Genomic DNA, 13,263 nt, shown 5'->3' with positions numbered 1-13,263 from the left:
CTCCAGGTTAAACACCCCCAGCTCCCTGAGCCGCTCCTCATCAGACTTGTGCTCCAGCCCCTTCCCCAGCTCCGTTCCCTTCCCCAGACTCACTCCAGCCCCTCAGTGTCCATCTTGCAGTGACAGGCCCAGAACAGGACACAGCAGTTGGGGTGAGGCCTCACCAGTGCCCATGACAGGGAGACAGCCACTGCCCTGGTCCTGCTGGCCACACTGTTGCTGACCCAACCCAGGAGCCACTGGCCTTCTTGCCCATCTGGGCACACGCTGTGGACCAGCAGCCCCAGGCCCTTTCCTCTGGGGCTCCTTCCAGCCGCTCTTCCCCAGCCTGGAGCTGCTGGGGGTTGTTGTTACCCAGGGGCTGGACCCAGCACTTGGCCTTGTTGAACCTCATCTCACTGGCCTGGGCCCATCAATCCAGCCTGTCCAGATCCCTCTGCAGAGCCTTCCTGTCCTCAAGCAGATCAACACTCCCACCCAACTGGGTGTCATCTGAGAACTGACTGAGGGTGCACTAGATCCCCTCATCCAGGTCATTTACCAAAGAGAACTGGCCCCAACACTGAGCCCTGGGGGACACCACTGGTGACTGGCAGAAAGTGCAGTTCTGGAAGTGTAATTCCCATTCCCTTGCCATGTGCTGAGATCAGCATCCTCTGGGCTGTGTCCCGCACTGAGAATTTGGGAATCAAGGTTCTCCTGTTGTCCCACTCATTAATGGGGGGCAGTGTAATTTCATTTCCAAGAATCAGCTTTCCTATGTACAGTGGGTTCTTACTATGACAATAGTGCCTAATTATTATTTTTATAATAATGGCAGTCCATGTTCCTTCAGCCAGTGGGAATTTGCTCTTCAGAGTGTGATGTCTGGTAGGAAGCAGTGTTGGGCTTGCAGGTGGTAACCTCCTGGTGGCTTTGTGAGATAGAGAAATCCATGTCAGGGTTTCAACTACTCCTTTTGTCTCCCCACTTCTAACATCCCTGCTCTGGTCCATGTGGGTGAATGTTATGTCCCAAGTGCCATTCTTACTGGACTGCTTCAATCCCAGGGATATATTCCAGCCTGGAGAAGAACATGCTGTCTCCACAGCTACTGAAGTATGTGCCAGCTCTGAGTTTGGGAGGCTGAGAACAACTCTCCATGTGTCTAAAACCTGATTGGTTACACAAACATCAGCAGGGTTATGGAATTTGTGAGCAGAGGGGATTTGGGATCTGCAGCTGGGCAGTTTTCTGTTATCTGTTTCTATCAATGTAATGTATTGCTTGTGGTTTATTTCTTACTATGTATTACTTCGGTTTACTCTTCCTTCTACTCCAGTCCCCCCAGCGGAAAACTGGTAGAGAAAGGTTTGTTAATACTGAAAATTGGTAGAGAAAGGTTTGTTAATGAGTTACTGTTGAACCAAAAACCTTGCAAATCAAATTTCATTTTAGGAATATATCAAGATGTGGCAGATCTGGTATTTAGCAAGAGAAACTAGTGCTGCTAAACCAGTGTCTGTGGCAGTATCATAAACCATAAAATTGCTTTATAAAGATGACAGGATTTTATTTTAATTTCTCTTCTGATTTGACAGATGTGTGAGAGGAAGTTCTGAAGTGTATTTTCAACTTGTTTATTAAGAAGTAGTAGTAATGACAAATGTGATCTTTGTTCTTTGATTTCGTAGCTATGGGCTGTAAGTGTTCTCACTTCCTAATTGCTAAGGTAGCAAAGATGAACCGTTAATTAAAATCTCTTTCCCGGACAGGTCTTTAAATGCTCGAGTTAATTAACTCTTTAAAAATTGACATGACTAAAAATCTCCTTTTGGTCCTTTGTGATACCTTATTCCAGTTATTTTCTGGTTATACAGAGAGGTCTAATGTGACCAAGACCCAAATTTCTGAATTACAGAAAGCCTCCTTCTTCTCTTTCCTTTTCTTTAAAACTAAGGAAAGACTATTAAAAATTGTCCAGGTTTACTTTATGCATCAGTGAAAATAAAAGACTGAACCGCATTTCCATTTTAATTTGCAGGTCTGTTCCCCCTCCTTTGACTGCTTGTGATGAGCAGTGTGACTAATGAGCTCCATGGGACCAAAAAGAGTGGCACTTTTCCCTTTCTTCTACTTCCCCGGGTTTTATTCTTGGGTGTGGTTTTTTTTTATGTTGCTTGCCTCTGATGTTTTGCAGCTTTTCTGGTCTGGGCTTGGACTAATTCCCAGATCTGTTCTTGCAGATTTTAACTTTGCCATGTACCCACCATCAATGATAGCAACTGGAAGTGTGGGAGCAGCCATCTGTGGCCTTCAGCTTGATGATGGGGACAGCCTCACAGACCTCCTGGCCAAGATCACAAACACAGATGTGGTGAGTGTCCCACATTCCTCTTCTCCTTTCACTTCCCAGGGAGTAGTGGAGAACTGGGCCTGATCCTGAAGGCTGAGTGGAGCGAAGGAGGGGGGTGCTTCTGCAGGGAGTGAGTTGTAGATGTGGACTTAGCACTTCGATTTGAGTCTCCAAAGCTCCTTGATCTCCTGGGATTCAGTTTTTATTCAGGCTTGGTGGGGAGAGCCTGCTCTGCCTGCCCAGGCTGGTGGTCCAGCAAGCTGAGCCCCCTCAGAAGCCCTGGGTGATGGGGTGGGGTGATGGAGCAGGCAGCATTCCCTGGGGGATAAAGCAAACCAGGAGGTGTTGTGCTGCTGTTGGTCCTGTGCTTGCAACCTTGAAACTGCTCTTCTGACCCTCCTTCAGGTATCACCTAAAAATTCTTGTATTGGAGGAAGTGAATAGTGAGCTAATTTTGAGGCAGGACGTGAGACAGGCACAACTCAGGCTGTCCTTAAGCTTTTAATTCACATAGTAGATAGGTGGAATTATTACATTTGTAATAGCATTGTTAAATAAAGATTTGGTTTTGTGATTTGGTTAAAAAGAAGTAATCAGTCCAGTTTACTAAAAAGGGTAGAATTTTGGTATTTCTTTTTTTTCTTACAATCAAATTGATCCTAATTTTCAAATGCAGTTCTAGGGTTTCCCATTTATTTTGATTCAAATTGCATTTGGACAGAAAAAGGAATACTTCCTATTCAGAGTGCTTAAAGTCTAAACCATAGAATCACAGAATGGCCTGGGTTGGAAGGGACCTTAAAGATCATCTCATTCCAACCTCCCTGCCATGGGCAGGAACACCTTCCACTATCCCAGGTTGCTCCAAGCCCTGTTCAACCTGGCCTTAGACACTACCAGGGACTGGGCAGCCACAGCTTCTCTGGGCAACCTGTGCCAGGGCCTCTCCACCCTCACAGGGAACCATTTCTTCCTCATATCCAATCTAAACCTGTTCTCTGTCAGTGTGAAGCCATTGCCCCTTGTCCTGTCACTCCAGGCCCTTGTCAAGAGTCTCTCTCCATCTTTCCTGTGGGCTCCCTTCAGGCACTGCAAGGCCACAGTGAGGTCACCCCAAAGCCTTCCCTTCTCCAGGCTGAACAATCCCAGTTCCCTCAGCCTTTCCTCCCAGCAGAGCTGCTCCATCCCTCTGATCACCTTGGTCCCTCTGAGAGAAGGGACACTTTCTGTGCCTGAGAGAATTGGGTGTAAGGCCTACAAGGCCTTTTTGCTGCATCTTGCAAATTGGAAAAACTTTGTCTACTGTGCTGATCTTTTCTATCCAGATTGTTTAAGTCTGAAAGAAAATACCTACAAAAACATCTTAGTAGTTCTTAAGTGGTTAGAAGATGGGATTGGTTTTGCGCTAAAAATTCCTTCACACCTTTCCTTTTAAATTTAGCAGGGTTTTTTTGTCAAAAGTGTGGTTTTTGCCATCCTGGTGAAAATCTTCCCAGATCTGACTGAGCCTACATTCCTTCAGAAGAAAAAATTAATACTCTTCCCAAATAACAAAGAACTCCTAACATTTTACTGTTCCCATCTCCTCCAAGAGACTGTCAGCACTGAGTAGAGACCAGCCTCCTTCTCTTTGCTCCTGGTCTCAGCCCACAGCAGCACAGCCTATAGAGGAGAGTCTCACTCATCCCCCAAATCAGAACAAACTCAAGACAAAAGGAGTTTCTGGATAATTTAATTGCTAAAAAAGACAAGCCTTTGCAGAAATTAGAGGTGCTGGTATTTTTTTCAAGGTGTTTCCATTGTTGGGGCAGAGGTAGCCTTAACTCTCTGCAAGCTTTGAAGCCCCAGCCTAACCAAAGGTAGCCAAAATTTTTGAACTTGGGCAAAATAGTGTACTTTTCATTAGCCTGCTATTTCAAGTTGGGAGAAATATTTTGCTAGGTGTTTTCTCTGTGAGTTTTGCATTGGAAAAATACAAAAGGGCCCAGGACTGGAAACTTTCATCCCACATGATAAAGCTTGAGAGAGAGAGAAGCAACGGAAAATAGGGTCTTAGAGAAGCATAGGGCAGGCTTAGCAATAGGTAGTAATACCAGCCTCATGTGTAAAATGTATTGTTGGAAAAAATGTACTGTCTGGATTGTGTAAGACTTGGCCCAAGGCTGTATTAATAAAGAGTAAAGACTATTGTAATATATTTTACACTGGGACTTAATTAAAGTTGAATGAAGAGCTTCAGTTCTCTCACTTCCGAATTTCTGATGCCTGAGAGCTGTTCCTGCAGTGGCACAATTAATTCATTGTCACTGTGTGAATGAATTTGTTTTCCAAGGGGGGCTTAGCGAAGAAGGAAAAATGAGAGTTCCTAGGCTTTAAGATCATCACATGGGAGAAAAGTGGGGAAGCCACAGAAATTAACAGTTCTGCAGAGGAAAACCTTCTGGCCCCCCTGTGCCTCGTGGTAGCCCACAGGAGCCGTCAGGCAGCTGGGGAAGAGTCATTCCCAGCCAGATGGTGCCAGGGCTTCTGCTTAATTTTTGTTTTGGAGTGTGTGATTGCTTAGCATGATGATAGGACTTTCCCACTGACTTTTCAAAAAATATCACTGTCTGAGGTGAAGCACGTAAAATCTCAGCTTCAAAGCTGCAAGCAGATGAAAAGAAATAATAGTAATGAAACCCTGATGCAACATAAGTGCAGTGAGCTTTTCTGAACTTTCACTGTTTTATAATGATAATTTAAGGGTGCAGTCTGTTTGCTGGGAAATAGCAGCATAAACCAAGAGGCTGAAATCAGTGGTGTTATTTTAGATTTACGTTAGTGTAACTGAGACTGGAGTTTGGCATTTACGACTAATATGAATGTTTTTAATGGATGTTTCATTAAGAATTAGACCAGAAATATGTTATTAATAAACAACATGTTATTTAGAGCCCAGCTGTTGGGTAAGCAGACAACCAACACACGAGTGTTTCTTTCAAAAACACATTGGTGTTGGATATCCTTGTATGAATCCAGAGCAGTGTTCCAGACTTGATATGGGGTTGTCCAAGGCATCCTGCCAGTGTCATTTTAGGGATAACAGTTATTTCTCATAAATAGCTGCGCTGGGCTGCTTGGTGAGGGTTGAATCACATGCTTGAGAAAAAGTGACAACAGGGCCAGGCAAACCCTGGTTTCATTACTCCTTCCACCTACCAAAATAAACAGCAGGGAGCTGCTCGTGGAGAAGCTCAGCAGCCTGAAGGGTAGTGAAAGTAGCTCTGCATGGTGCATCTGAACTGCCTTCTCTGATTGTTACTGTCCCTAAGAGCCACTAAGAGCTAATCCCACACAACTGAGGGAGGGGATTCTCCCCCTCTACTCTGTTCTTGTGAGACTCCACCTGGAATACTGTGTACAGTCCTGGTGCCCCCACCATAAGGAACTATTGGAGCAAGTTCAGAGCAGGCCATGGAATTGATAAAGGGAGCTGGAGCAGCTCACCTGTGCAGACAGGCCAGGAGAGTTGGGGCTGTTCAGCTTGGAGAAGAGAAGGTTGTGTGGAGACCTCAGAGTACCTTCCAGCATCTGAATGGGCTACAGGGAAGCTGGAGAGGGGCTTCTCACCAGGAACTGTAGTTACAGGACAAGGGGGAATGGCTTCAAACTGAAAGGGAGTATGTTTAGCTTGGATATTAGGAAGAAATAAGGAATTAGAATTAGAGAGGGTGGTGAGGCCCTGGCACAGGTTTCCCAGAGAAACAGTGGCTGCCCCATCCTTGGAAGTGTTCAAGGCCCGGTTGGATGAGACTCTGAGCAACCTGGGATAGTGGAAGGTGTCCCTGCCCGTACCAGGGGTTTGGAACAAGATTACCTTTAAGGTCTGCTTCAACCCAAACTATTGTGTGCCTCTGATTCTAACTTCACACAGCTCTGCAGGATGGGGATTGCATGTTCCAGTCTGCTCTCCTGCCAGGGGCTGGGAACATTTCCTTTGTGGTTGCTTGAAGAGGAGAGGCTGGTGAATGAAGAGTTAACAAACCTACTGGCAGGAAGCTGCAGAGCTCCCTGTGCATCTCTTGGTGGGTCATTGCAAAGGAAAAATAAACAACTCAGGAAGTCAGGAATTCCCATAGCATCCCAGACCAGCACTCCAGTGCGAGCAGTATCCTGTCCCTGGTGGGGCCAGATGCTTTGGAGGAGGATACGAGCATCCCTGCTGTGCACAATTACGGGATGTGAGGAAGGATAGCTAAATGGGTAGGGCACATTTTAAGACTTTACAATCAATATTCTGCTTTGCTTGAGACCTTTCTTGGGTAAATCTATTCCCTCACCTCCTGGAAGAGCAGCCATCCAGGTTGCATCTGGATGACACACGGAGTTGGTCTCTCCCGCATCAGCAGCCGGGGAGAGGTTTTCAGGCAGAGCCAGTGCCTGTATGTGGGCAGAAGTCGTCTCTAAAAGTCTGTTCCCAGATGGTAACCGGTGTGTATTGAGTGGTTTGGAAAATCTAAAGCATATTTAAGGGCCTGAAGTAGAAAAAAAAGCAAGGAACCAAGCATTTTTTAAAGGCTTGTTGAAACAGCTGGCTGTGAGCCCTTAAAAATGTGGAGTGGGGCTGTTTTGGAGACTGGATCCATAATAAATGGCATTTAAAATATCTACACTTCCATGTGCCACATACGTCAGTGTCGGGATTTTTTTTTTTATTCCCAAGATCAGAGACGTCCCTTCATAAAGATCTTCAGATTTCTGCACAGAAACGGAAGTGAAGAACCACCATGCTCAAGAATTCAGAGCTGCAGTAAAAAAATCATGGAAATCTATCTTGAATGGATTGCATTTGAACATTGTTCCTACAGCACATACACCATTTATCCCCTTCTTTGTAGTGTCTAGGGCCTGTGGTTTTGGAAGCAAGAAACAGGACTCGCTGTATCTTATCCTGTCTTATTTGTTGCAGACCGCATTTTGTATGCAAGGAAACAACAGGCAAAATAGCCTCCCAGAGAAAGGAAGAATGAGATAGTTTCCTAAGTTGTCTTTGCTTGAGTTGGCAGCTGCTCTGTTTCATTCAGCTTTTTGTTCCCCAGTGAGTGCTGTGCGTGTGTAGCAACAATGGGGTGATGCAGTGACACCGCGGGCTCATGGCGGAGTTCTGTCGGGTCCATTGACAGGCGCGGCCGTGGCCGGTGTGCCAAGGGAGCCAGGCGCCCGAGGAAGGGCTCAGCAGCTCCCATGGATCGGCCACTCCAGTGGAGAATCCCTGCTCAGCTCCTGCAGCTCTGTGTAATGCAGGCAGATGATCCTCCCAGCTTTTTGAAAATCCCCTTTTTCGCTAAACACTCAGGGTGTTTGTTACAACAGCATAAATCCCACACCTTTTCACTTTTTCACCTTTTCACATCTTCAGAGTATTACTTGGTAGAGACTACCAGAAATCCCAAGTCACGTTGAGCAGGCCGTATCATGGCATCTGCCCCTGGATCACCCTACTGGTGTGTTGGCTTTACTCTCGCTTTTCCCAGTTCTGCAAACATTGTCCTCTCCTGTTTGCAGTGAGAAATACCCACAGCAGCAACAGGAAACCAACAAACTGAATGGTGAAGCAAACAGTGGAACTGAGTCTAGAAAGGACACTGTTGAAACTGCTGAAAAGACAAAAAAATTGCAAAGAAAAATGCCCCCTATTTCAGATTCTTAACGTTAGTCACCTTATTTATTGCATTATTGCAATAATGTGGCAACAGTAAGTAGAGAAGCTCTGGCATAAATGAGTTTTTTGCATTTCTTTTTTTTTTGTTTTGTTGAATGAGATGTCCTTGTTAGTTCACATGAAGTGCCTTTTGGAACAGCAAATTGCTATTTTCTGTACTTCCAGATGGAAAAAGATACGTAGATTCTTATCTGTGATTGATGCTCTTTGTTACAGCAGCAAAAACACACATTCAGGAGGGAAAACATTTCTGTTTTTAAACTGCATCCATTAGATGCGAGATCACTGTAAATACAGTAAATGGATAAGATATTCCCACAGTAGCTTTCCAGGCCCTTGCTTTGGAGAAGGTCAGTGAGGTAAAGGCCAGCGCTCAGCACACAAAGGCCCCGCTTTGGGAAGGAATCCCTGTTTATGTCAACAATGAAGCATGTGCTTTGGAGAGGTCTGAATTGGGGCTTAAATGTGAACCAGTGGAGGAATCCAGCCGGCTTTTGTGTGTAGGAGTACAGATGACATGTTCCACACTGGAATTTATGTAAATCCCAACTCTTTAATGCATGTCTGATTGCTGCTTTCTTAGATTATTCAAGCAATGCATACATGATCAGTGAACAGTATTGCCATTTTGGGTATCTACAGCATCCTTTCCATTTATCAAACCAGATCCTGCACCTAAAAAATGTCCTTGTCTGATTTTCCTTTTGCAATTAGTTTTAAGAAAGAGGAAGAGATTGGAGGCCTTAACACTTATTTGTGAAGTAATTAATGTATGTGTCGAAAACTAACCATCCTTTAACACAAAAATGCCAGAAGGCTTTCTTAGCATTTCCAGCTTTGGGATTTTGGGCAGTGCAAAGCAAGAAGCCTGTTGGTTGAGTTGAGTTGAGTTGAGTTTGAGTCAAGTTGAGTCCAGTTGGAGGCCTTCCCTCATAGCTTGCCAATGAACCATAAATGCCAGTTTAAAACTGAAAGATGGGGGCCAGTATAGGATGTACATATACCCTAGAAGTGTTGAAAAGTTCAAGAAAGTGAATTATGTGTAATATTCTGCAGGATCTTCACTAGGGCTTGTGCTTTCGTTCAAGATTGTCATGAATGGAAATTGAAATCTTCAATGATTATTGACTTGAATAAGTAGCTCATGCCAAAGAGCTGCTGATTCCTCCTTCCAGCTATTTTCACTGCCAGCATTTCCATCATAGCCAGGTGGCTGCCCCTCATCAGACACAGGAAAGCTTTTCTTTTCCTTCAAATGCATTTCAAGTGTGCTAGTAAAATCACCTAGGGATGAAAGGGTTTCAAAATGAAAAAAAAAAAGAAACCTGAAAGTTAATTGCCTTTTTAGTTCTCTACATGCTGAAGTAAAAATAAAACTATGGAATGGAAAGTACCAGAACTATTTTAATCATTAAAACTACTAGACCATATAGAAGAATGGGGAAGTTGATCCATGTGACACACACTTAAAAAAGTTTTTTATAAAAACAACAAAGGCAAACCCTGCAGTATTCTGAAGGAATGGCCGTGTCCTTGTATTGCAAAATCTGGGGTCATTACTGCAGTGCATTATAGTGTTCTTTCAAGGAAGATTTGTTGAAAATAATGCAATTCATGGGTTTTTTCTTTGATATGTTCATAAAACTTAATGCTCTGTGGTCAGTGCTGTCTAGAGCTTGCCAAATGAAAGTCCACCACTAGAATATGTACATGTGCAGCAAATCCCCAGGAAACTTGGAGGCATTAAAAATACTGTGTCATGGGAAGGACAGGCTGTTTGTCCTGATGGGTTTTTGGTAGTTTTGGTATCATGTCCCTTAACTTTGGATTGACAGAAAGTTCCAGTGGTGCCCTCATCTATACAATAAAGCTACTTGCCTTACCACACTGGGACAGCTGGGCTGACCAGATACTCTAAATTAGGATTTTTCTTTCCTTTCACCTGTGAGATTTAACATCCAAGGAGCTTTAGTATGCAAATAGCAACACTTTTTTGGAAAACTATTTCATGCTGAGTGCAGTGTGCTGGTCATTTTACTGTAGGTTTCTTTGTTTTAAAGAATTCAATGGTTTTAGGTTCAAAACCTAAGTGTAGACCAGAGAAATAATACACAGTGGCCTGTGGATTCCCATATGAAGTAAAATCCATGTGAGAGTTCCAGTCAAGGCCACTTAATAGATTTTATGTACAAAATGAAGACACCAGAAATGACCCATTTCTCTATAGGGTTATCTGAAGATTTCAGCCTCTTCATACCTGAATTGAATCATCACACTGCCTATCAGAAGTTTGTATAGTGATGGTGTAAATGACCATACATGAGGGTGGTTAGGAACAGACAAAGCTGACTCCAAATGCTCAAGCCTCATGTTCCGCATGTCACCACCCTTCCTTCCCCAAGCCTGCCTGCAAGGAAATTGCCTCATTAAGCTTTTCAGACTGAAGCTGCTTAAAAGAAATCTGGCTTGTTTTCAGAAGGACACAGTACTTTGAAACTGTGCTTTGAAAGAAGAGGTTCTTACACCCAAAAAAAGCACATTACGAGTGTCATCTGTTACGAGAGTCTCCAAACTGCTGCCCCCCACACTTGAAAATGCCTTGACCCACGCATGATTTGTTGTCATTGCCCTCTTACATACAGGTGAATGCTTACAATGGATCTAAAGCCCTCCCTAGATGATAATGGGGGATTTTCTATATCTGAGGACAAGATTTTGCAGCCAGCAGCTGCTGGCTGGTGGCCAAGAAAAATGGGTGTTCATTACCCACCAGAGCTAATTGCACCCATCACGAACGTCAGTGTCGCCAGCGGAACAGATCCTCTTTACCTGATGTGTTTTTCCCAGTCAGGCTGGGATGACAAATCAATCCTCCACACATGAATATTTCAAACTGTCCCAAATAACCTGGTACTGTGCAGAAAAAGGGGTGTGTTGGTCAGGGTCCAACTCCTCAGTGTTGCAGTCACATCCCCTAGTGGGTTCACAAGTGCCTGTGGAACCCTGTGGAGGTCAGTGCCCTGTACTGTTCTTCAGCTCCCCTGCCTGACAGTGGGAATGGTGATGCTGAGTTTCACTATCCCTGCCAGATGCTGTGGGGGCTCTGGTTAAAGCACTGTGCTGTGAAAATCCTCCTCCCAGACCCTGCATTGCTCTATTTCCTGAAGACTCCTGGAGAGACCCAGCTCTTAGGCAGACTGAGGCTGCAGGAAGTTTATGGTATTAGTGCCTTTTCCAGTAGGGCTCCTCAGGGCTGCCTTTAGAAAATGCCATTTCTTGTAGCACCACGTGTCCCCCTGCACAATGTCAGATTGATACTCACAGTGCCAGCACACTGAACGTGGTTGGCATTGTGTTCATACAGTCACGGCTTGGGTTTTATTTTTCAGTTTCTCCTATAACTCAGGGTTTGTCACGTTTTTCTCACACTTTTTTTTTTGTTAAATTACCACATTATTTGGTCTTCCAGTGTATTATCAAGAGTGTGGAACATCCTTTAAGTATTTTAATAGTCATCTTCTTCATTGCTGCATCTGGTTTAAATGTGGTGAACCCTTCACATTTATTTCTATATTTATACTTCATGTTTATTGGGGGACTCCTGATGAACAGGCTCCCATATTTATGTGGCTGTACTGTACCCTGCTGTTTCTCTGAATGTTCTGTAGTTTGTAATGTAGTGGTCTCTTGGAACTGGTTGTATGTTCAGAAAATTATTGGATATGGCACTCAGTGCTCTGGTTGTCAAGGTGGTGTTTGCTAAAACGGTTGGACTTGATGATCTCAGAGGTCTTTTCCAACCTGAATGATTCTATGATTCAATAATGCAGCTGCATGTTTGGGGCTTGTGTGAATTTTCTCTTGTGTGAATTTCCATAGATAAACTGACCATTTTGCCTTTGCCTTGGGGACCCAAATGTGTGACAGATAAAACTCAGCCCCAGAGCACCATGCTTGTTCAGAGACCTCAAAAGTTCTCCAATTTCCCATCAGTTTGCTTTGTATGAAGTGCATCTGTCTCTGTGATCTTGGTATAGCATGTGGAGGTTATTTCAGGATAAAGTTGCAACTTCTTTTGTAGAGAAGACCCACTTAGGTGGTTTAACCCTGCATAGGAGAATGAAAAATTATTTCTCTGTAATAATTAGGTTCCTGCTCAAGAAGACCACATAAATCACATAATCATAGAGTCATCGAGTGGCTTGGGTTGGAAGGCACCCTAAAACCCATCCAGTTCCAACTCCCTGCCATGGGCAGGGACACCTTCCATTATCCCAGCTTCCTCAGAGCCCCACCCAGCCTGGCCTTGAACACTGCCAGGGATGGGGCAGCCACAGCTTCTCTGGGCAACCTGTTGAGCAAAGACCAGTAAAAAATACTAAGATGCAGAGCCTAATAAATACAGCATTAACAGTGTTTAACCCAGGGAGTTTGTACACAGTGATTACCTCTCAGAATTCAAGGCTGAGTTGTGTCAGAGCAGCTACTTCTCGGAAATACCTGACTGGTGTTCTTCCAACTTCTGCTAGCTCAGTAAAGGAAAAGTAACCACCTTTATCTTTACTAATAGATAAATTTGCTTTCTTTTCTCTAGGACTGCCTTAAAGCTTGTCAGGAACAGATCGAGGCGGTGCTCGTGAACAGCCTGCAGCAAGTCCGGCAGCAGCAGCAGCAGAGCAACCCCTCGAAGACAGTGGATGAACTGGACCAGGCCAGCACTCCCACAGATGTGAGAGACATCAACCTGTGAGGACATCGGCACACAAAGTCACGCTTGCTCCCCCAGACCCTTTATTTTTGTTATTATTTTTAGAGTGAATTTTTTTTTTAATCTGCTCCCACATAGAACATATTTAAAGCTCTTTTAGGTAAAAAAAAAAAACCCAAAAAAAAGTACAAAAACTGAATAATGAAAAAAAAAAAGCATTTGGTGCCTGTGATGTTTTACAGAAGGGAATCCCACAATATATTTGGTAATTGCTATTTGATTATGTATCAGTGATATTAAATGCTTATAAAAGCATACAAAGTAGCTAGGTCAATGTAAGCCTGCATTTGTGGGAACAAAGTAGAGTATACTTGTCTGTGTATTATGAACTAGTGCATACACCCCTTTTTTAGATTTAAGAAAGGAATCGTGTGTGCGATTTTATGGCTTGACTAGATTGCAAAGCAATAGAATAAGGGGTTTAGGGCAAAGTGGGAAAAGATCCCTGAAGCAATTGAA

The 13,263-nt window shown here is 43.9% G+C and overlaps 1 protein-coding gene across 1 annotated transcript in view; it reads left to right on the top strand.

Moving 5' to 3' along the window:
• CCND2 (cyclin D2) overlaps window positions 1–13,263 on the top strand; it is a 31,249-nt gene that overhangs the window by 14,357 nt on the left and 3,629 nt on the right. Inside the window, exons 5-6 of the mRNA XM_048302051.1 lie at window positions 2,226–2,356; window positions 12,631–13,263. The exon at window positions 12,631–13,263 is cut by the window's right edge and continues 3,629 nt beyond it. Of these exons, the coding sequence (XP_048158008.1) occupies window positions 2,226–2,356; window positions 12,631–12,786 (287 nt within the window). The 3' untranslated portion in view covers window positions 12,787–13,263. The remainder of the gene's footprint in view (window positions 1–2,225; window positions 2,357–12,630) is intronic.

Source organism: Corvus hawaiiensis, chromosome 4 (genome assembly GCF_020740725.1).
Source record: "Corvus hawaiiensis isolate bCorHaw1 chromosome 4, bCorHaw1.pri.cur, whole genome shotgun sequence".
Taxonomy (NCBI): Eukaryota; Metazoa; Chordata; class Aves; order Passeriformes; family Corvidae; genus Corvus; species Corvus hawaiiensis.
This window is presented reverse-complemented; position numbering and strand designations above follow the sequence as displayed.